Raw genomic sequence first — 26,071 nt, 5'->3', positions numbered from 1 at the left:
ACACATCACATCACAACCTTGTGCTCCAGAACATCTGATCACATGCACATTATCAACTTGTGCTGTTAATATCATGAACAGCAGCTACGCTAATTCCTCTCCACTGCTTCTCTTTCTCTCCCCATCCCGAGGCTTCCTGAGGTTTGGCCAGCTCCAGTCACGTCCCACCTCGTGAAGATTATGGACCTATGGATGATCATGGAGAAGTAGATGCCGAGTGTTTAAAGGCCCTGGCATGGAGAAGCTGATGCTGGATCTATGATGATCACAAATTGTTCTGTATTGTTGAAAGATTTATGACCAAACTTTTGATGTCACCCATATGAGGATGGGTTCCCCTTTGAGTCTGGTTCCTCTCAAGGTTTCTTCCTCATATCATCTAAGGGAGTTTTTCCTTGCCACTGTCGCCACGGCTGCTCATCAGGGACAAACGCACACCATTCACCTTCACTGTTGTTTTCTGTAAAGCTGCTTTGAGACAATGTCTGTTGTGAAAAGCGCTATACAAATAAACTTGACTTGACTTGACTTGACTAAATTAAGGTCCAGGCATTGTAATAAGGCTGCAATGCTGATGATATGAATACAACACTTACTTTATTTTATTTCATGTTATTTAAGACTAAAATGCTTCATCAACAGTTCCATGCATCAGGATCTATATAGAATTGCCAAGATTTTTACTGATATACTAAAGAATAATTTTTCCAGAAGCAGAGGTCTTTTCTTTGAGGACTGCCTAGAGTGGGCCGTCCGTCGCTGACAAAATACGATTCGCATTATAGGCTGGACTGCTGGGGTTGCAAAAAAGGCTTCGGGGAAGTCAACAAGGAATGAAAAGGAAAGTGGATCTTAAATGATTTGTGCAAATTCATAGGCAGTGTGTGGGTAGAACGTGTACTAATATATATATATATATATATATATATATATATATATATATATATATATATATATATATATATATATATATATATATATATATATAAATAAACATGACAATGAACTGAGAAAAAAATTATTGACTTGAAAAATTGAACTGTTTCATAAATACGAGCTAAGACTATAGCTACTGGTAAGGCCTGTTGATTGGTCACAGTGTGTAGACTGCACATGCCATGCTTGGCATTCACTGAGAGAATGAATAAAAACAGGCAAAAACACCTGGCTAGTAAAGAATCTTTACTGCAATTTAGTGAATAACCAGAAACCACTGACTGTTAACATACTCACTCACTCCACAAATGACAAGACAATGCAACTATTATTGTACTCAAAGCATGCACTTAAAGTACCGTAATTTCCGGACTATAAAGCGCACAAACTTCAAGCCAAAAAAACGTACCCCATAACATTAGACCAATGAAATTTCCGAAAGGAAACAAAAAAACGCACCTCACCTGTGTTCTGAGCTGCGTGGCATCGGGAGAAAAAACTTCCACCGGTGGTGATTTTTAAACGCACGACGATGCCAAAAGAAAAATCTTCCGAGAGAAATAGTTGTTAAAGGAAGGAGGAAGACAGTGAACAATGACTTTCTTGGTCGGCTACTGTTTAAATACAAGCCATTGTAACGAGTTGAGTCTGGGTCAAGGGATAGCTCGCTAACTCCAGTTGCAACAGAAATCATATAAGCACAGACAGGTTTTCAAAACTCGTGCTTTTTTTTTGGCAACAGCGTTACGGGTTAGTCAAAGAAACTTATAAAAATGAGCATCAGAAAATAATAAGGACATATTCCTCGGTCTTGCACACATGCAGTAATACCGGAAAAACGCGGCGGCAGGCTATTCCCAAAATGCAGCTCTGCTCTTAAAGGAGCCACAACATATTTCACCTGTTACACCGTGTTACAGACACTGTCTTTCGTTAAAGCCTGTGTAAAGTTCATTAGTTTCAGTGTGGACACCTCCGGCTTATAGACAGGTGCGGCTTATTTATGTTCAAAATAAAAATCTTTGTATAATTCAGTGGGTGCGGCTTATATATGGGTGCGCTTTATAGTCCGGAAATTACGGTAGATGTGAGTGGAAGTTTTTACAATGAAATGCTTAAGTGAGGCAAACAGGCAAACTATAGAAATCTACCGCAAATATTAGACATTAAACAATATTAAACAGTAAAGAGAAGAAGAAATAAAGGGGTCAAAAATTTTAGATTTAACCATAACCATACAAAAAACCTTAAATGATATGCAATATCATATGTCACTATTAAAGCCTAATGGTGAGCCACACCCACTTGTGGTTTGTTCTAATTTCACGTTCTTAATGTCAGGATCTTGACTGAATTTTTATATAGACACAGCTGCCTGACTGTCTCATGTTAATAATACATGTAAATCTTGTTGTGACAGCAATATGCATTTTTAATTATGCCACTTGGGAGCTTGCTGGATGATAAAAAGAATAAAAACAACAAGGGTGAATGACAGTTCATCTGCAATTGAAACACATGTTTCATAAACCTTTTGATGGCTTAAAAAAAGGTTTAAATAAACCTGCCATTTAAATAACATTTATATTATATATATATATATATATATATATATATATATATATATATATATATATATATATATATATATATATATATATATATATATATATTTATATATTATGACAATAGGCCTCTGTCCCTCATACTGGACGCTGAACCAGGAGGACAGTAAGGTGGAGAACTTTTGGTTCCTGACTAATGTTGCCTTTCTCCCCTATTCTCTCTCAATACAAGCAAAGATGGCGAAAGCAGAAGAGAAATTCCCTGAGGACCCTCGCAAGGCCTTGTAAAGGTGGGACACTCCTCGGTAGAGTGGCAGGAAGTCCTTCACCCCTATGCTACCAATGGAGATTCGGGTAGAGCCAGCCCACCTGTCTGGACCTGAGGTAATGGAGCGCGGCGAGAACACCCCACTCCTTCTCACATCCCAGACACTATTCATTCCCTTTCCTGGACAACAATTCAACACTACAACACTTCCCCCTCTTACTATAAGTAAGTGTTTTATGTATACATACACACACACACATATACACACATATGTATATATTACTTTAGCTGAAGATATTACTCTATTACTGATATTTTTCTTTTAGCCTTGTAACTTTCCTCACAAAACTTTCCTCTACATGATTGCCATTTCTCTGTAAACACAGAGCGTCGTCTCTCCCACTCATGATGAACTCATTTTAGCTCATCTGGTGTTATGCATGCAATTGCACATTAAAACATGTTCCTTTGTGATATATTTTTTCCTGGTTCATGGCTTTTTTTGTCATAGGCATTTATAAAAAATGGCTAAGAAGTCTTTATTTCTCCAATGTATGGACATTTTTCAATTACACTCTATTTTCTACATGTTTTACCAAGGTAAGGTCCCTTTTTCATTCCTCTTTAGATTTTAATCTGCATACAATTACAGACATGGATATTTGGAGCACTAAACACATACAAATACATACAGTATAGTAGAAATGCATTGCATTACACCCCTAATTGAGACACATGTTGAACTGTGTTGCTAGAGAGAGACCACTCAGTTTAAAGAACAGTTGAAGACTTGCTGCTGTTAAATTTTAGATTGTTCATGAAGTCATGTTCAGGCCCTGGCAACTGCATGTGTATCTGATAAAAGTGGTTGACAAAGTAAATGCAAATGCTTAGGTTTAAAGAAACAGTTTACCAGACAAGTTAAGATATCGTATAAAAAGGAATCAGAAAAGAGCTAATTTAAAAGGCTAATTAACTCAAACAATATTCATTCTGTATTAGCCACATCGGAATTTTGGGAAGAAGTATTTAAATATGCAGCATCCTTCCATCTAATTCCACAGCAAGTATAGTACACACTACAAGACTGAGGTTCCGGATTAATAAATGCAATTTCGATAATACAGAGAGACTGAGAATCAAACGAGACATTGTACACAACTTTGCTCAAGGATTATTTCTTTTCTTTCACATCTTTCTCCTAAAAAACTACAGTCATGTGCTCTTTTTTGGCCCCCAGGTCTGCTGCATATGAATAGACTGACTTTTCTGTCCTATTTATTTGAAAGAAAAAGAAGCAAAAATGTCTACACCTAAAAGCCCTTTACTCTCTAGGAAATAGGAATTGGATACATTAGATGGCCACATGAAGGATGGTAATTGAAGAATACAAAAAAAATAAAAATAGCTGGGTTATAAGTATGCTTGTCTGGGTTTTTTGTGTGTGTCTGTGTGGACAACCCATGGATTTAAAAGAATTTAAAGAACAATTTTTTTTCAAGAAAAAGTGGCATAAAGGATTCCTGCACACATTACTGTCATGCATATACACTCAACAAACACTTTAATAGGTACATTATACTAAAGCAAGGCAAGGACTCATTTTGTTCTCAAAATTTGTCAAAAGAATTGCCTAATTTCTTCAGGTCATGACCCTACCATCTGTGTGCATCAGCAGAAATTTAAAACAAGATTCATTAGATCAGTCTTCCATTGTCTGGTTTTGGAGAGCCTTAGCCCACTGTAGCCTCAGCTTTCTGTTCTTGGCTGCTGTTGAACTCATACATCTCAAAGTTCGATGTGTTGTGCATTCTGAGGAGCTTTGCTGCTCATCACAATTGTACAAAGTGATTATCTGAGTTACTGTAGCCTTTCTGTGATGCTGAAGCAGTGTTGCCATTTTCCACATACCTCTCTTATCAATAAGGCATTTCTGTCCCCAGATCTCCTAGCTCTCCACTAGCATCAGTAAGAGTTGGGTGTCCATGAAACTGCAGCAGCTTGACGGGCTATGAAATAGCACTAGCATTTCTATTTTAAGATAAACCTGCTGTGTAGTTAAACACAAGTACTCTTATACCATACAATTATTAATATTTTAGAAAATGTGTATTTTTGGGGAAATTTTTTTAATACAGTAAAAACTAAAACTTAGCCATGCAGTATCTCAAGATATTGCAAAAAGAATGCATTTAAGTGTAGATTTATTCAAAAAACCTTAAAAAAGGTTGATTAATGCCAAATTAACTTCCTGTTGCTAAACCGTAATCATAATCAGTTGTTTTTGTACGTGAGTATTCCTGAATTCGCTCCAACTGGCACCAACAAATACACACACACACACACACACACACACACACACACACACACACACACACACACACACACACACACATGCACATGCATACAGGCACACTGCTTAGCTTTCAATAGAATTTGCCCTTAATTATTTTTTTCATTACATTTGCTCACATTATCTTTTTCTATGAAGTTAAAAGAATATTTTTCTATGTTCAAAACACTTAATTATGTCCATAACACTCTATAATTACGTGTCAAAATAGTGTACTGAGTGCGAGTCCAGCAATTCGTTTTTTCACAAATCAAAAAATCTACAGTTGTGACATTTGCTTTCAAAAATTGGAAATGTCAATATGTCTCTTTTTAGCACCACCTAATCAGCTCATATACACCACTCATTCGAAGCCTATTGTGATCAAATCCTTTTACTAATGAATTTTTTGTACAAATAAAATAACTTTTTTTCTTCTTGAAGAGGTGAAAGAAGTCATGTGACATTACTATCTTGTTTTCTTGTGTCGTAGCATCTCTTTGTTCATTGACCAAGTTGCTTATCCTAGTTGAGGATTAGGTCAAATATAAACGAACCGCAAGTATTCTATATAATTAATACATATTTAATAACCAGAAGCTAGACATTACAAGTTCCTTTCCTTTTTTTTTTCTCCACTGGAATCTATTCACTAATGTGGACACCACCATCATCACACCAATATGTGCTTGTTGAATTCCATATCCCATTCCACATTTATCCCAGTTTTTCCCGTCATAATATCTTTCTTGGAAGGATTTTTACTAGATTTTGGCAAATGGCGGTGGGGATTTGCTCATTCAGCCACAAGAACATTAGTGAGGTCAGGAATTAGTACGGGTGAGTAGGCCTGGTGTGCAGTCGGTGTTCTAATTCATCCCAAAGGTGTTCAAAGGAGTTGAGTTCAGTGCTCTGTGCAGAACATTCTTCCATCTTGGTAAACTGTGTATTCACAGATCCCTCTTTGTGCACAGGGGCACTGTCATGCCAGAAAATGTAGGAGTCTCTGAGATTCAAAGGGAAATCTCAATGCTCCAACACACACAGACATTCTAGACAACTGTATGTCGTGTCTGTTTTTTTTTTTTAACAAAACACTACATCCTAGCAGAATTAAAGCCTTCACCAATAACAATGAACAGGTGCCAACTGTGTTGTTTTTTTTGTGTTTTTTTTTTCAAACAAAAACATAACAACATGACAAAACTCAACATCTAAAAGCATCTCATTTTTGCAAGCCCAGGCACATCCAGTGAATCAAGAAAGCCCTGATCACAGCCCCTGCAGGCAGTTTTACATACTCTACACATTATATTTATTACCCTATGAGAAAAAATAAACCTCTCAGCCTCCAAATGTATTTTCATCTAATCTACAAGGACAGCTCATGGAAATGTGAACACAAAAAAGGCGACAACAAACAATGAGAGGACAAATTGGATATCTCAGTAAATGCAATACACGAAAAGTCCTAGGCACATCTTGACAAGCACGTTAAATTTACAAGTGAAAATTGCAACTGGTGCAGAAAAATCAAGCTATTATCTTTGAAGAGCATGTTTTACTTGCTTTCGTACTTATTTTTGCCATCTAAAAAAAATACCCATTTGCCATTGGTTCTCTTTATACTTGCAATTTACAATGCAAAAAAAATTCTTCTCATTCTCATTCTTAACTTTCCAAGCAAAAGCAGACCACACTACAAATAGTGTGACCAAACCAAGAATTGGTTAAGACTACAAGATCAACAGGACAAATCTGCCTGTTGAAAAATTTGACAAAATTGTGATTTTGCCACAACTTGGTCAGTTATATGAACAAAGAAATGTAAATTATGCATAATCTAATTATGTGTATAATATTAACTAAATGGGAATCTTTGTGCATATAATATTGCACAAATTCCACTTTGACAAGGACTCAAACCTTTATAATACCTGAGCATGGTATATTGATGTGCTTATGTGCTACACTGTTCAGTTGCCAAATGACTTTCTTTCTGTATATTACAGTTTATAATAAATCATGAATTTAGACACATTCAATTTCCCAACTAAGGACGAAGTCACCATGTATTTGTATTAACTCATAGGTCAACCAAAGCAAAGGTTAATTTTCTTCAGAAAACTCATTGAAAAACGTAAAAGAGGACCATTTAACTATGTAATAACTCATTTAAATGATTCTGCTTGTTTATGATTACACATATTGCCTTAGCTTCAAATCACAAAAAAAGTCTGTATGTCCATCCTTTGCTATTACCCTCGCCACCCTCTTACCTCCTCAACCCCATGCCACCTCAGGCATTTTTATTCTAAATGGGTTTTTGAAAATACTTTCTGTTTTAGCTAAAGCTTTGGTGTTGTCCCATAATGGTAATGTGTTCTAACTTTTAGAAAATGTCATTTTTTTTCTTCTCTGTGCCGTTGCTGGTAATGTTTCATTTTCACCTACAGTATTTGTACTGTGAATTGATGTTGTAGACAGAATAAAGACAGAGCAAGAAAAGACATTGAACTGAATGAGAGGGAAAGCCAGAATAAATAGAATAAAGCAACCTCTGTGGCTTTTCATGACTACAGAGACCTAAACTTGAAAAGGTGCAAGTTGCGATAGCTTTGCTTATGCTGTACATTCAGGGCTGGCTAGTATAAAACTGACTACAGGGACTAATATCTCTTTTAAGTTGTATGAATTATAAATATTTAGATAAATAGATAGATAGATAGATAGATAGATAGATAGATAGATAGATAGATAGATAGATAGATAGATAGATAGATAGATAGATAGATAGATAGATAGATAGATAGATAGATAGATAGATCCTCTACGCACTCCGTCTGTAGAGGACGTTTTTGAAAAGGCAGGAAAGTTTTCCAGTGATCGTGTCAAGGCAAAAGGTATAACACAAAAAATTATGGAATGGACAGGGTGATCTTTGAAACATTCCTGTGGATCCTGAAAATAAAAATTATTATAATATAATATTATTTATTACACGGCTCTTCTTAATACTGTAGATTAGAACGTTCCATTCACTTAAATGGGCTTCCAAATTATTATTAAATGGGCGGTCAATTATTTTCAATAGTTTAACAGACGGTTGCTAATAATAATTGACTGCTGCCTGTCTGTCAATACTATGAATGGTAACAAATAAATAACAATATTTATAATAATAAATAAAACACTTTTGTAATTGATTTATTCTTTGAATTGCGATGCATTGATTTTAGTGAGGTTAGTACACACTCATAGCCATAAATGCAATGGTTCTAATAATTGACATAATCTTTTCTTTCGGTGTTTCGGTTTTCGGTTTTGGCCTTGGTTTCCTTATTTTTGGTTTTTGGTTTCGGCCAAGAACTTTCTTTTCGGTGCATCCCAAAAATATTATCGTTGGTGTGGCCCTCTGACACAATTCAGGTTTCTCATGTGGCCCCTTGTAAAAATTAATTGCCCACCCCTGATTTAGTGTCCCAAAACTAAATCTTTTTCCTCTTTTTTCCTACTCAGTGTCTCTAGCGGCAGCATGAAGAACTACGAAAGCTAAGTTTTTTAAGTTAACTTTGTAATCAAAGGATTCAAGGATATGTTCATTAGCAATGTGACCTTTCTTAAAGTTTGCATTAGAATTTACTTTTTAATAATAAGAAAATAATTGCTGAAGTATGGCTTTATGTTGACATGTAATTTTTTCGATTTCAGGGCTAAACTGCATAATATAGTATGAACACTGCATTTTGTACTGTTTCTAGCCACAAGCACTCTTTGTGCAGAATGTGGCGAAAAATTATTTGAGTTAAAAAACAAGCTGTGTGTGAGCCCTTAGAATGAAAATTGCACAGTAAAATGTATAAGCAAAGTTAGACTACATTTTTACAAAATAATAAAACAAAAGAAGCAACTAAACTAAAAACATATGACAGACAGACTTACAATTGGCAATGATAATTTTACACCTATGTTCCTCAAAGCAATAGACAATGATTCATTGCAATATAACACCTGATAATTTCTGCCATATGCAAAACAATTAGACAACATAAAAAAAACTATTTAAATGTTTTTTTGTCTTCCATTGTAGATGCTGTTCCCATTATTGCTGACACTCTAAATAAATTTAAACTCCTTAAATGTAGATCGGAAAACATTACAGAGGCATAAACTAGGTAGAACCAAACAGCCACGCCTAAAAAGAATGCCTTTTTATGCAGCAGAAGTGCTTTTTTATGTGCATCACTGCCAACATGAATGAGCTCCTAATATGCATGCTGCCATGCTGCTGGATTAATTAACTACAGGCTATTAAATTGATATGACTGTGTTAATGATGACTTGGAAGGTGGAGGGAAATGGAGCGATGAGGCAAGGGTTATAGAAGGATTGTGGATTCTTCCTTCTTTTTCTGCTACGGACAAATTGGCAAAATGCACTACTGAATATGAAGTAATTAGATGCCTGTTACAGAAAGACTGGAAAAATATGCCAATACACAAAATTTCCAGACAGCTGCAGGACTCGCTTGTACTAACATTATACATGGACATAAAACTGCATTTCTAAAGTACAACCACTGTTTCAAAAAACAATGTCCAACAGTTAAAGAAAAAATAAATTACAGAAGTACATTGTTACTGTACACAAAACCATCTTTCTCGAAGACTAAAGCTCTGCAAGACTAAAATACACATTTTACTCTCTGTGAGTTCACTCTCATTATAACAGCATGAGAAAAAAATTTTTCTTGCACTCTGCAATGTGCTTTACGTCTGTGCACAAATTTTATAACAAACTATCATGACATATTTTAGGAATAGTAAAGCATAAAACGCATGAACGAGCACTGACCTTAAGGGAACAAACACTAAAGAGCTTGTCTCTAGTTGTGTAGCAGAACTCCACAGGAGAAAAAAGAACAGAAATTCTTAAAAAAAAAAAAAACAACAACAACAACAACCATGGAATGACAAATCGACAACCACAAATGGAATGAGAACAGTGTCTAAAATGCCTTAGAAATGTTTAAATGTCTTTTTTTAAATAGTGGATATAAAGCAAACGAGCTGAAAGTCACCGAAGTGTATAAAGATGTATGAGGCTCTCATTTTTACTGCCACACTATAATTTTAGTATATGACAACACAGATTCAGTTAAAGTGCCTTCTAATACTACTATTGGCCAAAATTTAAGACTTGTTTTTGTTAACTCATGAACCACAAATAGGGTGTAAACAATTAAGACATAACTAAAGTCAGCATTAATAGATTGGAGGTAGAACAGAATGTGGACGAGTAGGAAGATGGATGTACTAACTTTTCCCAACAGGGTTTTAAGATTGATGCTATCCTTATCTAGTTGCTTTATCTAGTGAACCAGCATAAGGACATGTTATTGATAGCAAGTTTAAGGCAGATCTGCAAGTCATTCTGGATAAGGGCATCTGCCAAATGCCATTAATGTAAATATAAGTAGGCTATACACAAGGAGGAGACTTCAGGATAACACCATGCCATTATCCATGATTTATACACACGAGAATGCTTTTTCCATTACTGTTTTGCAACAAAAATTGATACATCACATTGCATGTGATGTATTATTTCTTTCATGCCTATGCAATTTTCTTGTCAGTGTACACAACCTTTTTTTTTTCTTGTTTTGCCCTCAATAGCAAAAAAATATATTAAGTAGAGACACTTTGAAAAAAATCGAAATAGCATAATGAAAAGGAAATTATTTTGCCTATTTACTTAGCTAGCCTAGTAAAATGTTTATGGGAATTTGGTCATATATTTATTTATGGCTATATGGTTCTGCTTCATTCAAATTGTAGAACATTTTACTACACTATATAAGTCTTAAAAGTAATCACTTTTTTTTTTTTTTTTTTTGCTGTGTAATGTTTTCAGTATTGTTTAAAAGATTTGTAATGTTTTTTAACATTTTAAAGGTCTTAAGTGGATACAATTTTTTTTTTTTTTGGTTTAGTGATTTGAAATGTATCTAAAAAATAATATACACTCCACCCTTATTTCTTACAATTCAGAAGGAGGCTAATGAGCAAGCTGGTTTTTATAAGAGAAAGCATAAACCATGACAGATCATTAACATCTTAAGGTTAGCTACAGCTGCTGACCTTCACTCTAAGCTAACGCCCACTATTTATCAAGTTAGCTATGTATCATTGTAGTTATCAAGCTAATATTTCAGTGCATGCTGTGGCATAGATTAAAATAAATGTATTGTCCAAGTTGAAAATCAATAAAAGCCAGTGGTTGATGAAGTGTGCCATTCCTGTACTTGAGTAAACATACAAATACTTTGCTTAAATATTACTCCTTTTTTAATTTCTTATCAAGAATAAGTACAAAAGCACTTGCTTTTGAACTTAAATATAAAAAAGAAATGTACTGATCTAAGAGAACATTATTTTAATCATTTATGTCATTATTCATTTTCCATTCTCCTGCACATCAGCGAAAAGTGTTTCTATTACAAGCACAAACCCTTATTACATGCACTTTACATGTTTACAATTTTGATCTTGCAACATCTTTAAGTTTGATATTTCTTAAAATTAGCAATTGTCTGTGAAAAGTAAAAAAAAAATAAAAATAGTCTCACTGTTTAGGTTAAAGGCAAAAACACCTAAGAATTAGAGAATAATAATCCAGAATAACTAGGTGTTCCCAAACCTTTGACTGACACTGTAAGAAGTAAAAGTAAACTATTTCTAAAATAAAAAATATTCCAATAAAGTACAAAAAACACAGAAAAAAATATACTGATTGATTAAAGTTCATAGTCAACTACAGCTATGACAATACTAATATCATCTAATCGCAGTGTAAATGGCTATGTCTTGGACAAAGCTTTTAGCTTAAAGAGATGAGAGCAAATAAAAAATTTTTTATTGGACATTAGAAATCAAGGTACTAACCTCCAGAGTGAGGAGGCGGGCCACACAGAAGCACCACCCCCTGTCCTTCCCTCACAGATACCGCACTTCTTCGATGAGTCCTGAAGTTTTCCAAATCTAAAAAAGAGATGGAAATTCATGAATAGTTCACACATTTTAAGACTAGAGCCAAAATGAAGTGACATTTTAAAGGGCATATAAATATATTAAACTTGACAAGTAAGTCAATAAACTTGAAAGTAGGAAGGAAAAAGACAATAAAGTCTGACTGATTCAAAAATGCTGATATTAAATTAGTAACCCACTTTTCACTTGGTGGTTTTAGGTGATGATCTGGGAAAAAAACTGTAAATAGAACTCATTAGAGACTAGTTGAGTATTTAAAATTTGTGTTGTTTTTCAGAATTTGGGCTTTGGTGTAGTGCACACAAATACAGAGTAAACAGCCTTTTCCCTGACTGAGGGATATATCACCACCTATGGTGTGGGTTTATTAAGAAATTCTGCCAGCGCAGCCTCTTGCCAAGTTAAAATGGATATAAATGGTTAAAAGACTACCATTGGGCCATCAGTGTCTATTGAGTTTTTTCCATATTATATCCGTATGCAGAATATTATGTGCATCAGTCAGGGTGCTCATTATGAGAACTGTTAAAACAAAACAAAGCGAAAAGTCTAATGTCTGCGCAGAGGACACCTGACACGAAAATGCTAGTAGTAAATAAAAACCTGAAATGTGCAGCACCATTTCAGAAATTCTGCAAGACAACCCTTTTAGGCAAAAAAAGTGTTATTTCTTATGACAGTGTATTAATCTGATGCCAGTGGTAAAGCTGAGCACTTTGTTTAAATCATCTCATGCAATATTGTTTTTGATTTATTTTGTTTGTGAAATGATTATTACAAAATCATCAAAAATAAAAACGAGCAGAGATGGCAAAATTACACACATACTTCACTCAAACAGAAGTACAGACAATCATGTTTTAAAAGACTCTGGTAAAAGTTGAGGTTGACTTTTTCTCTCAAGTTAAAGTCAAAAAGTTTGGGCTCCGACATGTACTTAAGTTAAAAACTAGCCATTGCTACTACCTGTTTTAGTGTCACGCAGGTCACTGGACTCACATCATATTAATACAAAATAATTTCAACTTTCAATTTTTATAAATGTATACAGGCTAAACAGCCACCATATAGAACCCAAGCAGACAAACAATGATGATGATCAGGTGATCAGGAATCTCTCTGTTTTTATTATGAGCTTTATAGGCTAGCCTACATCTGTGGTGTGTGATAGCAAGGAAATGATACACCAGTGGTAGGTTTGAAAAAGCCACGCAATGACAAGTAATAGGTTGATGGGATGAAAATGGATGAAAATAATGGTAATTTCACCTAATAGATCAACACGCAGTAACGTAAGTAAAAAGTTGAAAAATTTAATAGTAAAGTAAAGCAGAAAAATCCACTTAAGTACATTAACAAAGTACATTACTTTCCGTCTCTGAAACTGAGCTACTATAAACTAAACTGCAGCTTGTTATTAGATTCTAAAATATGATAAAATCAGAAAAAGTATTTTTTTTTTTTCATTTTTCGATTTATACTGAATGAAAGTAACATACAACTTTTTATATGAATGAAAGTAACATATAGCAACATGTATAAAAAGATAGAGCAAAATAATTAAATATATGAGAAAAGCTCTGGTATTATTCATGAAAGCTGCAGTGCGGATTAAACCTCTTACCATAAACACACACCAGACTAAACACATTTGAAAGAAAAAAAATATATATTAACATCATCTCAGGTCTTGCAAATGATGCATAAACCAAGGCGACAACAGTTTTATAAGATAAACATATTTCAGACTGTTCTATACTGCTTGTCAATAGGCTATTAAAGACTTCCTGGTCTGAGCACACCTTCTTTGGCTGTTCCCTTCAAACGTCAGTAACTAGCTGTTTAGTTAGTTTGTTGCACCATGCCAGTCTCTATTCAGGTCCTCAGGGCAAGGACTAAATCACTGCTGTAAAGAAAAGTGCAGAAGTTGCAAAAGAGCCTCAAGCTTTTGCATGATCTATGACATTCCCAACTCTCAAACATAAAAATGAAACTCTTTGTCATCTACCATATAGTTTTATGGCATTCAACAGACTGATTAGATGAAGGTGAAATCAATAACAGCCCCCAAGCAAGCAAGCACGCTTGGAATCCACTGTACCTTCATGACAGCGGTATTTTGCCAAGCATAAGTCACACATCAATGGGTTTAATGGCTCCCCTATTTATCAGCTCCCTTATGTGCTTTATTCATCGCGGGTTTGCTGTCAACCATTACGAAGCCATTTTAAAAGGACTTTAGAAACTGAAATTACCTTTACCTCTGGAACTCATTTATTTTTTTTTACCCCCAACTTCTCATGGAAAAAAAAAAAAAATCTAGGTGATGATATTTCCCATGTTATTTTTGTCCTTCAAATCTTTGATGAAGCTAATTCACAGAGGTAGACAGCTGCAAGGATGGATGCCCTCTGATATCACAGTTGGGGTGTTTAATTTCAAAACCTCTCACTGTTCTTTAGGAAGCAGAGAAAGTTATTAGAAGCATGCTACAGTGCAATTATGAAATAAAATGGATGAGAACAGCACGTGAAGATGAGGTTTGATGTAACATCACTTAAGCACATCATACTGTTCTGGACCAGGAAAAAAAGCAAAGAGCAAAATTCTTGTGCTCTGTTCACTCTTTCATAAGTGAAAAAAAAAAAAAGTTTACAAACATGCGGCTCATTTAAGGTACTTAAATGCAATGGTTTTATGTATGAAGCAGAAAATTTGGAATATACTGAGAATCAGAGGTATTGAACATTACCCAAGAGCCTGGAGCAGCCCAGTAAAAATACTTAAAAAAAACCCCAGTAAACTCATGGTCCTGCTGTTGGAATTTGGAACATAATGTGCTCTCATACTGTTGTAACTGACCTACAAAAACATATGCTTTGTGTTCTGAGATAAAATGTTTTATTTATTTATTTATTTATTTATTTATTTATTTATTTATTTATTTATTTATTTATTTATTTATTTTCAATTCATGTTGATTAATGAACATAGTTAAGACCAGTTGTTTATGTGTTATTGGTCTGCAAATTTTCCCTTGCACATCTGTTTCTTAAGACTGCAGAAACTTATATATAAAATGTTATTTATGTATATATATATATATATATATATATATATATATATATATATATATATATATATATATATATATATATATATATATATTAGATGGCACAAGGAAAACAAGTTGTTCTTGTTATTATTATAATCATTAGGCTTAAAAATCTATTGTACTTGCACAAACCTCTTTAGAGCAAAAACTTTAACCTGCTCTAGTTTGCATTATCTGACCAAATTATTTATAATGCTCAAAAAATGCCAGTTTACTGCAGGCTAGAGAGAGTTGAATTTTGATGCAATGCTGCAAAACCTGCATATTATAAAGAGTACTAGGAACATCTTAAATGTGTGCCTTATTTGTGAGCCAATTATACCTCCAAATATACATAGTTAAACACCAAAAACTCTATTAGTCTAAGGTTAATAATTTTGATGCAATGTCAAAGAACACAGATTGAATAAAACAGGTCCATCTTTCAAATTATTATTATTATTATTATCATTATTATTATTATTATTATTATTATTATTATTATTATTATTATTATTATTATGGACAAGCTGCCACCAGGTGTAGCAGACAGGGAATACAAAATAAGCACTTTTATAAAGACTGATTTTCCTGTCAGCTCAAACATGGATGTTTCTGCCAACAGATGTCCTTTGGTCAAAGTCACTGAGATCATATTTTTTTTCCTCGTTCCATTGTATGATCTTGACATTATCTGAATCTCTTGACCTGGGAGTGTATTGCATAATGCATAACAGTGCTTCAATAATGGCTGATTATTTGCATGAGTAAAAAAATCAATGGGATTGTAAAGAGACTCAGTAAATGGTCAAAGGGTCTCAAAATGTTTGTGTGTGTATAAGCTGGCCTGGACAGTCTCCTGGCCTGAATTTCTGTCCCAGTCTAGTAGCTATTAACAGCTTTAAAATGGCTTGGCATACTTTCTACTAGTGAACCTGTACTAGAAGGACAAAACACTATTCATCCACAAGATAATCCCTCAAGTAATATTTGGATGATGGTGGTGGGGAGCACTGTCTAACACTTTTCAGCTGCTTCATACTACTCTGTCCTCTACATTGGCCTCTTTCACACCAACTTTCTGCATGTCTTCCTTCACCACATCCACGAACCTCATTTTTGGCCTTCCTTTTTTTCCTCCTTCCTGGTGGCTCCATCCTTAGCATTCTCCAACCAATATACCCCATGTCCCCATCAATATAGCCTCCCTCACCTTGTCCCCAAAACTTCCTACATGCGCTGTCCCTCTAATAAACTCGTTTCTAATCCTGTCCTTCCTCGTTACACCCAATGAAAATCTCTTCAGCTCAGCTACCTCCAGCTCCACCTCCTGTATTTTAGTCAATGCCACTGTCTCTAAACCATACAACATAGCAGGTCTCACCACAGTCCTATAAACTTTCACTCTTTCAGATACCCTTCTATCACAAATCACTCCTGCCACACTTCTACACCCACTTCACCCTTCCTGCATGCCTAACCTAAACTCCTTCACCTTCTCCACCTCTTCTCCCTGCAACCGCACCAGTCCACTGCCCTCCCTCTCATTCACAAGGGAGTGGTAGCTCAGTGGTTAAGGTGCTGGGTTACTGATCAGAAGGTCTGCCAAGCTGCCACTCTTGGGCCTTTAAGCTTAACCCTCATCGTATCATCTCTGACCCCTTCTGAGCAAGCTGGTATATGCGAAGAATGAATTTCACTGTGCTGTAATGTATATGTGACAAATAAAGGCTACTCTAATTCTTCTTCTAATTCACACACATGTACTCTGTCTTACTTCTACTGACTTTCATTCCCCCTCTCTCCAACGTGTACCTCCAGCTTGCAAGGCTCTTCTTAACCTGCTCCCTACTCTCACCACAAATCACAAATTTTCTGCAAACAGAAAAGGTTTCAAAGCCAATCCTTGATGCAGTCCCACTTGCACCTTGAACCAGTCTGCTGTTCCTACTGCACACTTCACTGCTGTTACACTGTCCTCCCTCATGTCCTGCAGCACCCTCACATACTTCTCTGACACACCTGACTTCCTCATACAATGCCTCCTCTCTCGGCACCCTGTCGTAGTGCTGTTCCTCAGCATGAACCATACTGTTGCTCACAGATGGTCACCTCTTCTCTCAGCCTGGCTTCTTTCCCATAACATCTCCCTTATTTTTAAAAATCATTACCAGCACGCTCCTCCTCCATTCCTCAGGCATCCTCTCACCTTTAAAAATTTTGTTGAACAAAATTCCACACTTCCATCTCTGCTAAACATCTCCATGCTTCTACTGGTGGGTCATCTGGGCCAACCAACTTTTGACTCTTCATCCTCTTAATAGCTGCTCATTCTTCCTCCTTCCTTATATATATCCTTTTTTCCTTCATCTCTCTGCCTATCTCAATTCTGTATTGTACCAAGTGTCACACAAGTACCTTCCTAGCTGTCTCCCTTATCACTTCACAGTAGTTGCCCAATCATCCAGCACCTCTTCACCATTTTGTAATTTTTTTAGTCCTCACTTTCCTCCTCTTCTTCTTCACCTTCAAAGCCATCCTACAGAACACCAGTCAATACTGTTTAGCTACACTATCCCCTGCCAACACCTTACAGTCTCCTGCAGGTTGCATCTCCGAAATATAATATAGTCCACCTGTGTGCACCTTCCTCTGCTCTTATACAACATGCTATGCTCCTCCTTCTTATTAAAATACATATTCACCACTGCCATTTCCATTCTTTAAGCAAGCTCTACCACCATCTGCCCTTTTACATTCCTATCTTTAATGCCATACCTACCCATCACCTCCTCATCACCTCTGTTCCCTTCACCAACATTGCCCATTAAAGTCTGCCCCAATCACTAATCTTTCCTAGGAACACTCTCCACCACTTCATCTAACTCACGCCAGAATTGTTCTTTCTCCTCCATCTCACAACCCACTTGCATAAACACTGATCACATTTATTCTCACCTCTTCAACATTCAGCTTCACATTCACTCTATCAGAAACTCTCTTCTTCTCCAATACACTGTACTCTTCCTTCAGTATCACCCCTGCACCATTTTTTTCCCATCCACACCATGATAGAACAGTTTAAACCCCCCTCCAATGTTCCTGGCCTTACTCTCTTCCCACTTGGTCTCCCCAACACACATGTCTAACTTTCTCCGCTCTATCATATCAGCTACCTCTCTCCCTTTACCAGTCACCAGTACCAACATTTAAAGGGCCCACCCTAAATCTGCCCACTCTCCTACATGTCTCTTTTCCACGCTCTTTCTGTAGACGTCTTTCTCCTCTCCTTCTCCTCCTTTGGCGAACAGTAGCCCAATTCCCACCGGTACCCTGTTGGCTAACAATACCTGTTGCATTTGCTGGTAACCCGGACCTCGATCAATCAGGCATGAAATTTAGGTTTGTTATCCGCATATTTGATTTGGCACATGTTTTATGCTGGATGCCCTTTCTACCGGACCCCTCCACACTTATCTGGGCTTGGGACCGGCACTAAAAGAGCACTGGCTTTTGCAACGCTAATGGCTGGTATGAGCAGTGTCTAATATGTTGGTCGAAAATTTTCCATAGGTGTTCAATTGGTTTTAGATCTGGTCACTGTGATCAGATTTTATGGTTTAGAAAACTACTCCTATGAGGTACAAATGTTTCTTCAAGGATACAAGTGCTTAGTCAAAATAACTATATTAGAAGAAAGATCAAGTATTTTATTTTACTTTGTCACAGGCTGTATTCTGCTGGTGGCTTGGTTCTGCTTCAGGGCTAGATTTAAAAGCAAAATTACAGAGATCACTGATTTATGAAAAGTTATTTATAAAGGTCAGCTAATGTGTGTTTTATATTGGCCACATGAAGTCTACTAAGTAGCTTTAATTATTTCATAAAACATAACCCCCAACCCAGCCCCCCCTTTACCGTGGAGCCACTTTGATTCAACAACAATTTCAGACACTGCTTTCCTGTTAAGAAAAGGCATTTTTTCCCTTTATTAACATGGGAGTATGCATTAATGCCACCTTACCCTGCATTAAGTGCTTTCTATTTAAAACTTCAACCACTGTTCTTTAAAACGCATATAAATGATCTAGATTGATTAAACTCCATTGAACTTAATTACATACTGTCACACTTCTTTAACCCCTGGACATGTGATGAGCTTCTCAGTCTCGATGCTTGCATATGCTTGAAATTCTATAAAAGTCTTTCTAGAATGTGATTGATCTTAGCCACTGTTTTACGGCTTTCACGCATCAACTGACTATGTGCAAAGTCGTGTCCAATCAGTAGATAATAAGCAGACCATGAAGTGCCACTTTTCTTTTCTAAGCGCAGTCTGAGGTGTATAATACAGAAATGAAGCTAAACTGAAATGGCAAACTTGTTCTTTTGCTCTTATTGACTTTTTTTTCCAACCGGTTTGAACTAGTGGCAACTCTTTTCTATCATATTGCATATGCTTCAAAAAGTTATGGATATTATTATATGGAAACTATTAGAGACATTCTGTTACCCTTTTGAATATTCATTAGACAAATCTAATATTCCTTAAGTGCCACAAATCTAACAGTGGTCATTATAATAAGGAACTGTGAGACTTAATGTTAGTTTAGTAGATTCATTTCAACAATGTTGCTAGTCTAAAAGTTTGCTTGGCTAGGTGTAATAAATTAAATAAGCTTACTTTCATTTAGGTGAAATTTTTATTTATTTCAGTGGTAGAACACACATTTCTTAAACAATAATGCTGAATCAATAAGATGTCCTACTGTAATGAAATATACATAAGGCTAAGTTCAATGTTATTGTGTACTAGTATAGTGGCAGTTAGCATCCTATCAGTGTTGAATTTAGCAGAAACAAAAGGTTATGGTTGAATACTCCTATGAGGTACAGATGTAAGACAATTCTGTATAGGTAAACAGAATGATACATACCAGTAATGCTAATGATAAATTAAATTAATAAAAATAGAAAATGTGATTCAGTTAGTTGAAATAGAATTATTCATTCAATACGATGCAATTAAACCTAAACAATTAACATAATAAATGCAAATTTCTAATATTTTATAAATAATGTGTATTTGCACACATTATTATAATAAATTTCACAAACCATCAGGACATGGTGTAAATTCTATATTAACACTGATAGAGTATAATAAGATTTTCCTGAGTTGAAATTTATGGTGTGGTCACATTTCTTACAACCCAGTTTGTTGGATGTTCACTTATAATGTCACCTCAACTTCAATACCATAAAGATTATGTTCTGTTATTGAACACCACAAAAGTGCAAAGGTAGACAAAATGCATCAAAAATCACATTTAAAATTTTTTTTACACTACTAACATATTGATGAAAAAACTTCTCTGGATATTGGCTAACCTCAAATTTTTTGTCCATTCTAATCCAGTCCAAATTTACAGGCCAAATACTCCTTAAAAAAATACCAATGCTAGAGCTGTCACAGTTATACATATCCAACTGTATACCTTATATTGTGCTAGTGTTATGTCAAACAAAAGTAGGACCCAGTGTGTGTGTCAAAACTTTCACGTTTTGCTTAGTCTTGCCTGGGTATAAACAATACAGATTTTAAGCAATGATGACAGCAGGGATGGTTACTGAGGCCAGCAGAAAAACTGAGCTGTTGTGCAAATTTGACTCCCTGCTATCTGCAAATATACATGTTTATCGCATTCACCAAAAACTTGAGATTTATTTCACATTTCTAATGTCTGTTGAATTCTCTCTGAATAACTCTAGATAATGACACAATTACTTCAGTGAACTCACTATTTAGGTTTTTAAATACTTATATTGAATCTTCATTATTAATATTATTAATATTTATTTAATACTTCTTCTTGCTCAAACTTATCATAAAAAAATAGGCTCAAGTTCAAAATTGTAACGACACCTCACTCGCAAAAATCTTGTGTAACTTCTCAATAATTTTTTAAAAGTCTAAGGTTATATCACAGGTGTAAATACCATGTGCTTACTTTCAGTATTAAATCCTTACTGCATCTTTTATTGCCCAAAATTTTAATATATAAAAAATAATTATAAAAAAAAATTAAGAAAAAGCTTTGGGTGTGCTCTTTTCTCGTTCAACAGAAACATAACTCATTTGTTTGGGTGAGTGCAAAACTCATAGTCTCGCAATTGTAAGTCTATTGGTTCCAATCTGGCTGATGATAGCGCAGCAACAAAGGCCTGGAGTGGCACTTTCATGTGTAGTTGAGGACAGGATGTTAGATAAAAGCCTGACAGAAGTCAGAAAATGGAGAGCCCATGAGAACAAAGTGGACAAACGCAATCAACATCTAAGGTACTGAATTAATTTACTACACAAAAGGTGGAAAGTTTCTTTTTTTGGGGAGATATTTTGGAAAGAGATAAAAAGGAGGTTTATAAATCCAAAAAAGTGGACACATGAAGCCATCTTGAGATGGACAGGCAGACACTCACCATCACCCGCTACATGAGAGGCTTTTTTTTTTCTCTTTTTTTGGCTAAGTACATCAAGGTTGCTGCTTGTAATTCCCAAAAAGAGCAAAGGCACCATTGTTGTATGAGTTGCCCTGAGAGCTGTCCTCAATAGGGCACCTAGGGCTAGGATGCAGCTGAGGCTATTCAAAACTGAGTGAGAGAGAGGAAGGAAAGGGAAAGAAAAATGAGCCTGTACACATTTTAGTCCTCCTGTACATTGGGAGGGTTGGGAAAAGAAAAAGCACACTGTGTCAACAACTGGTTCAATAGACATCCGAGGAAAGAGGAAGAAATATCCATTAGTGATTAGTATATGTGTAGCTTTGTAATATTTTCATAGATTAGCTTCAAGGCTATTTCTGAATAGTCGTTAAAAAAGAAAAAGATATACTACTATGTATTCACAGCTATGTGGACAATTAATAATACAATCTTGTAAAGAACTAATGAAATCTAAAATCTATAATTTTGTAATCCTTTTTTGTCTTAAAATCAGTGTGAATTCACTTCAGAATTGTCTTAAAACAGATATTTCCAAAGCATTTCTCATACTCAGTCCTGACATCAACTGCTGTAAAACTAATGGCAACACACAAAGTAAAAAACATTACCCTGTAAAACCCTACTGTCACAAGTCAGATCTCTAGTTTCACAACAGGGTCTGATATGTCTTCAAAACTTTTTTTTAATACAAACAGCCAATTTGGGCCCGATTTAAAATTTTCAGTATTGGACAATTTTTATTAAATGAAATGAAAGTCTAAGCTTATCCTGCACTGAAAATCCTTATAATCCAGAATCTATTGCCGTTTTAATTCTTAGCCATGGGGATCAGTGTAATCCAAGAAGATTCATAATTTTACACATTTATACTAAACCAGAACATGGTACCAAAGTACATTACTGCACATCTATTTGTGCATCTTCATCCCTAGAAGATTGGCTGGGTTTAAAACATAACACAACCCTCTTTTTAACATAGCATGATCAGCCCTACCCCTCACAATATTTCTTCATGAAAACATTTTCTTTGCAAAATATATGGATGTGTGTAAGTACTTTATGATTCATACTTTTGAAGAAGAGACTGCAGATGCTTTTTCCTTCCTCCCCTTAATTTATCCAGGACTGAAACCCTTGGCGCTTTGACTGCGGCACTTGATCGTGCATCTCTTTTATTGGCATTGCATGAAAATGCCTTACAGAAGAAAACCGCAAGATGGCATTAAAAATATTTAAATGTGAATGATACACTCAGAATTTACTAAGTGAACATCTCACGTTTAAAAAGAACACTCTGCCATTTACCTATTTAGTTCTTACATATAACCAAAGAGAATACACTCTCATTCACAGCTCTCATTAGTTTCATCTTTTTACATTCAGTGATAGAGGAAGTGTAACCATTCCTGTACTTGAGTAAAAATACAAATCACTTATTTCAATAAAAGTAACCCTTTTTACATTTTAACTAAGTAAAATACAATAGAAGTACTATTTTTGAAAACTTAAGCATCAAATGTAAAAGTACTGATGTATGATATTCTGAAGCATGATATTCTGATCCTTCAATTCAATATTTCAATATGCATTAATGTTTCAATAAGGTTTTGGTTGTTACAGACACACAGTGTAGCAAGTACTTCATAGTAGCTTTCAGTAGCTTAGTAGTTTTTCTGAAAGAGTACAAATGAAGATATTCCACATTACATTTTAGTTAAATAAAAAGAAAATGTTTCCCAAAATTGAAATGTTCTGATAAAGTACAAATACTTGTAAAAAAGTACTTAAGTAAAATACTTTTCAAAACATGAAAATAAATCTGCAATATTTGTGGACATAATGTAATAAGATTATAATAAGCCAATCCAGAAGAAAAATAAAAATGTTACACAAATGATTTAATTGATTACTTCCTCACACTGTTTCTGCTAGTTATTCTGGTGTGAACAACCATGGTGTCACCTCGACTGCTTTAATCCTCATACTGCAACACATACAAGTGCGAATTAATAGAGCAGAGGACTGTATGATAGTGAAAACAAAACAAACAATTAAAAAAGGAACAGGCCAAAGAGATTTATGATTAAAATTAAAAACAAATGTCTCTGAAAGTATTGACCTTGAAAATATACTAAAGCTAAAAATATTTATGTACATTTTAATTATTTTTCCTCTGCTGGAAATCTCTAAATGATTGGAGTCTCAAACATTTATTTAATCTTAATGTCTTTCATGTTTTATTTCCTAAAGTGAAAATTAATTTTAAAAGTATCCTGAGCAAATAAATAAATAAATAAACTAATGGCATTGATAGATATTTATTTATTATTTCTTTCTCTTTCTGCCATAAATGTGAGTTACTACACTATTTGTTTTAACATACTGAGCTTGATTTAAACAGTTTAATTGTCATTCAGGTGTATTATGTACCTCTTAAATCTCCATCTTGTGAGAAGAATTTTACTGCACTGTGTCTGCAATCTTTAAAGGTGATTAAACTGATTAAATATAATAAAGCACTAATTATCCAGCATGGCAAAGTCATGATAATTGGAGCAAATAATGAGATAATTATGGCTTGCATATTTTCCACAAATTTGCCTTCATGAATAGATATGTGTATATAAAAGAATCTTGTAAAGGTGAAATACAAATGACTCAAGCAGAGCTGAAAATCATTATTAGAAGTAAACCTGTATGATATCCCATATTATCTTTAATATATAAAATTCATTATCTATTAGTGGGTTTAATAACCGTGGACTTGTTAATATGCAGCAAAGCAGAACCTGATAGCTGACCCATGGGAAATATAATAACTTAAATCAAGGTCCTCTGAAGGTAATGACACTTAAGAAACATGATAAAGATACTGCGCACTGTTCTCTATCATTAACGCTTTAATTAAAACACCTTACTGAATCCCAGAACTCAATTACCGTGCTCAGAAACACTGCGCTCATTGACAATTACAATTCAATGCAAGTTTTTCAATATTTGTGCTGCTGAAACAACCCCACTGAGAGAAAAGGGGAAAAAACCTGACTCATTTATTGTCAGCAAGAGAAAATGTCTGTTTAATTATAACCTTTTCTGCTGGTACTTCTGTAGCACACATGGGCATGGGAGAGTTATTATAAAGACCGTCTTCAATAAATGTCCTTGGTGATATAGATTTAACTATTCAGTACAAAAAAGTAATAGGAATAAAGAGGAAATTAAAACTGTATGCTTGTGTAAGAAAAAAAATTGTAGTGTGAATACATTACCCCAACCCCCCCCCCCCCCCCGCCCCCCCGAAAAAAATGCATAATACATGTCTGTTTTTCTCTGCTCAAAAATAGGCTGTAACAAAAGCAAAAAGTATATAAAGTGTTCCTAGTCAGCCAGCTAACAAATTCCTAAGTTGAGAAATGAATTTGCACCATGCTTCATGAGTCTCTCAACTCCCACACCCATCTCCCAACTCCCTCTAAATTCTCCTGCATTAAGTGACCGAATTATAAAATAGCCTGTCTCATAACATCAGCTGCCCTTTAAATTACCCTCCTGATCCATCACGCATTGGAGTTAATTAAGTTAAAGTATGAGTAATAAAGAAGATGGATGGTAGGCAGGCCAAGATGTTCATGACAACAATCTGCGCCCATGTAAGGTCAGGAGTCTGGGTAATTGATGGATTTGTCAGCCAGTTTTCTTTGTGTGATAGAAGATCCTATTGTGATCCATCACCACTGCAGCAAACAATAGGCTTCCAACATGAATAAGTTAATACATATAAAAGGAACATAAGCAATTTTAAATACCGCTAAGGACAATCAGGTAAACATTTTAAATGTCTGGAACAATAAAAACAATACAGAATGTATGCATAAAGCAAGGAAAATAGTGAGGAAGCCAACGACCACAATTTTAGAAATGCATTTCCAGCTACCCACACAGTGCAGTGTCTGAGCTTCACCAAGCATCACTGACACTACAATTGAAGTTGGTGTATGTGTGTGGTTTTTTTTTAGCCAGGCACATTATCAGTATATTTAGCTCTATACAAAAAAAAAAATAAATAAATAAACATATGATGCACACTGTAAAATACGATTGTTGATGAGTGATGCTTCGGGGTCTTAGTGACTAAGAAGCTCTAGAAAAGACAAAGGGCATTGAAAAATTCCAGAAACATATATTTTACCCCAAACCTGCTTGAGGTTAAGACTTTGCCATAGATTGATTTCTTCTCATAATAATGACACACAAAATACAATCAAGCCAACACAGAACTAAAAATCTGTATATTGCAACATCATTTTATATTTGACTGAA

At 35.1% G+C, this 26,071-nt stretch overlaps 1 protein-coding gene across 1 annotated transcript in view; it reads right to left on the bottom strand.

The window, feature by feature from the left end:
* cntn4 (contactin 4) overlaps positions 1-26,071 on the bottom strand; it is a 166,482-nt gene that overhangs the window by 89,265 nt on the left and 51,146 nt on the right. Inside the window, exon 5 of the mRNA XM_083531988.1 lies at positions 12,049-12,144. Coding sequence (XP_083388114.1) covers positions 12,049-12,144 — 96 coding nt within the window. The remainder of the gene's footprint in view (positions 1-12,048; positions 12,145-26,071) is intronic.

Source organism: Silurus aristotelis (genome assembly GCF_946808225.1).
Source record: "Silurus aristotelis genome assembly, chromosome: 2".
Classification (NCBI taxonomy): Eukaryota; Metazoa; Chordata; class Actinopteri; order Siluriformes; family Siluridae; genus Silurus; species Silurus aristotelis.
This window is presented reverse-complemented; position numbering and strand designations above follow the sequence as displayed.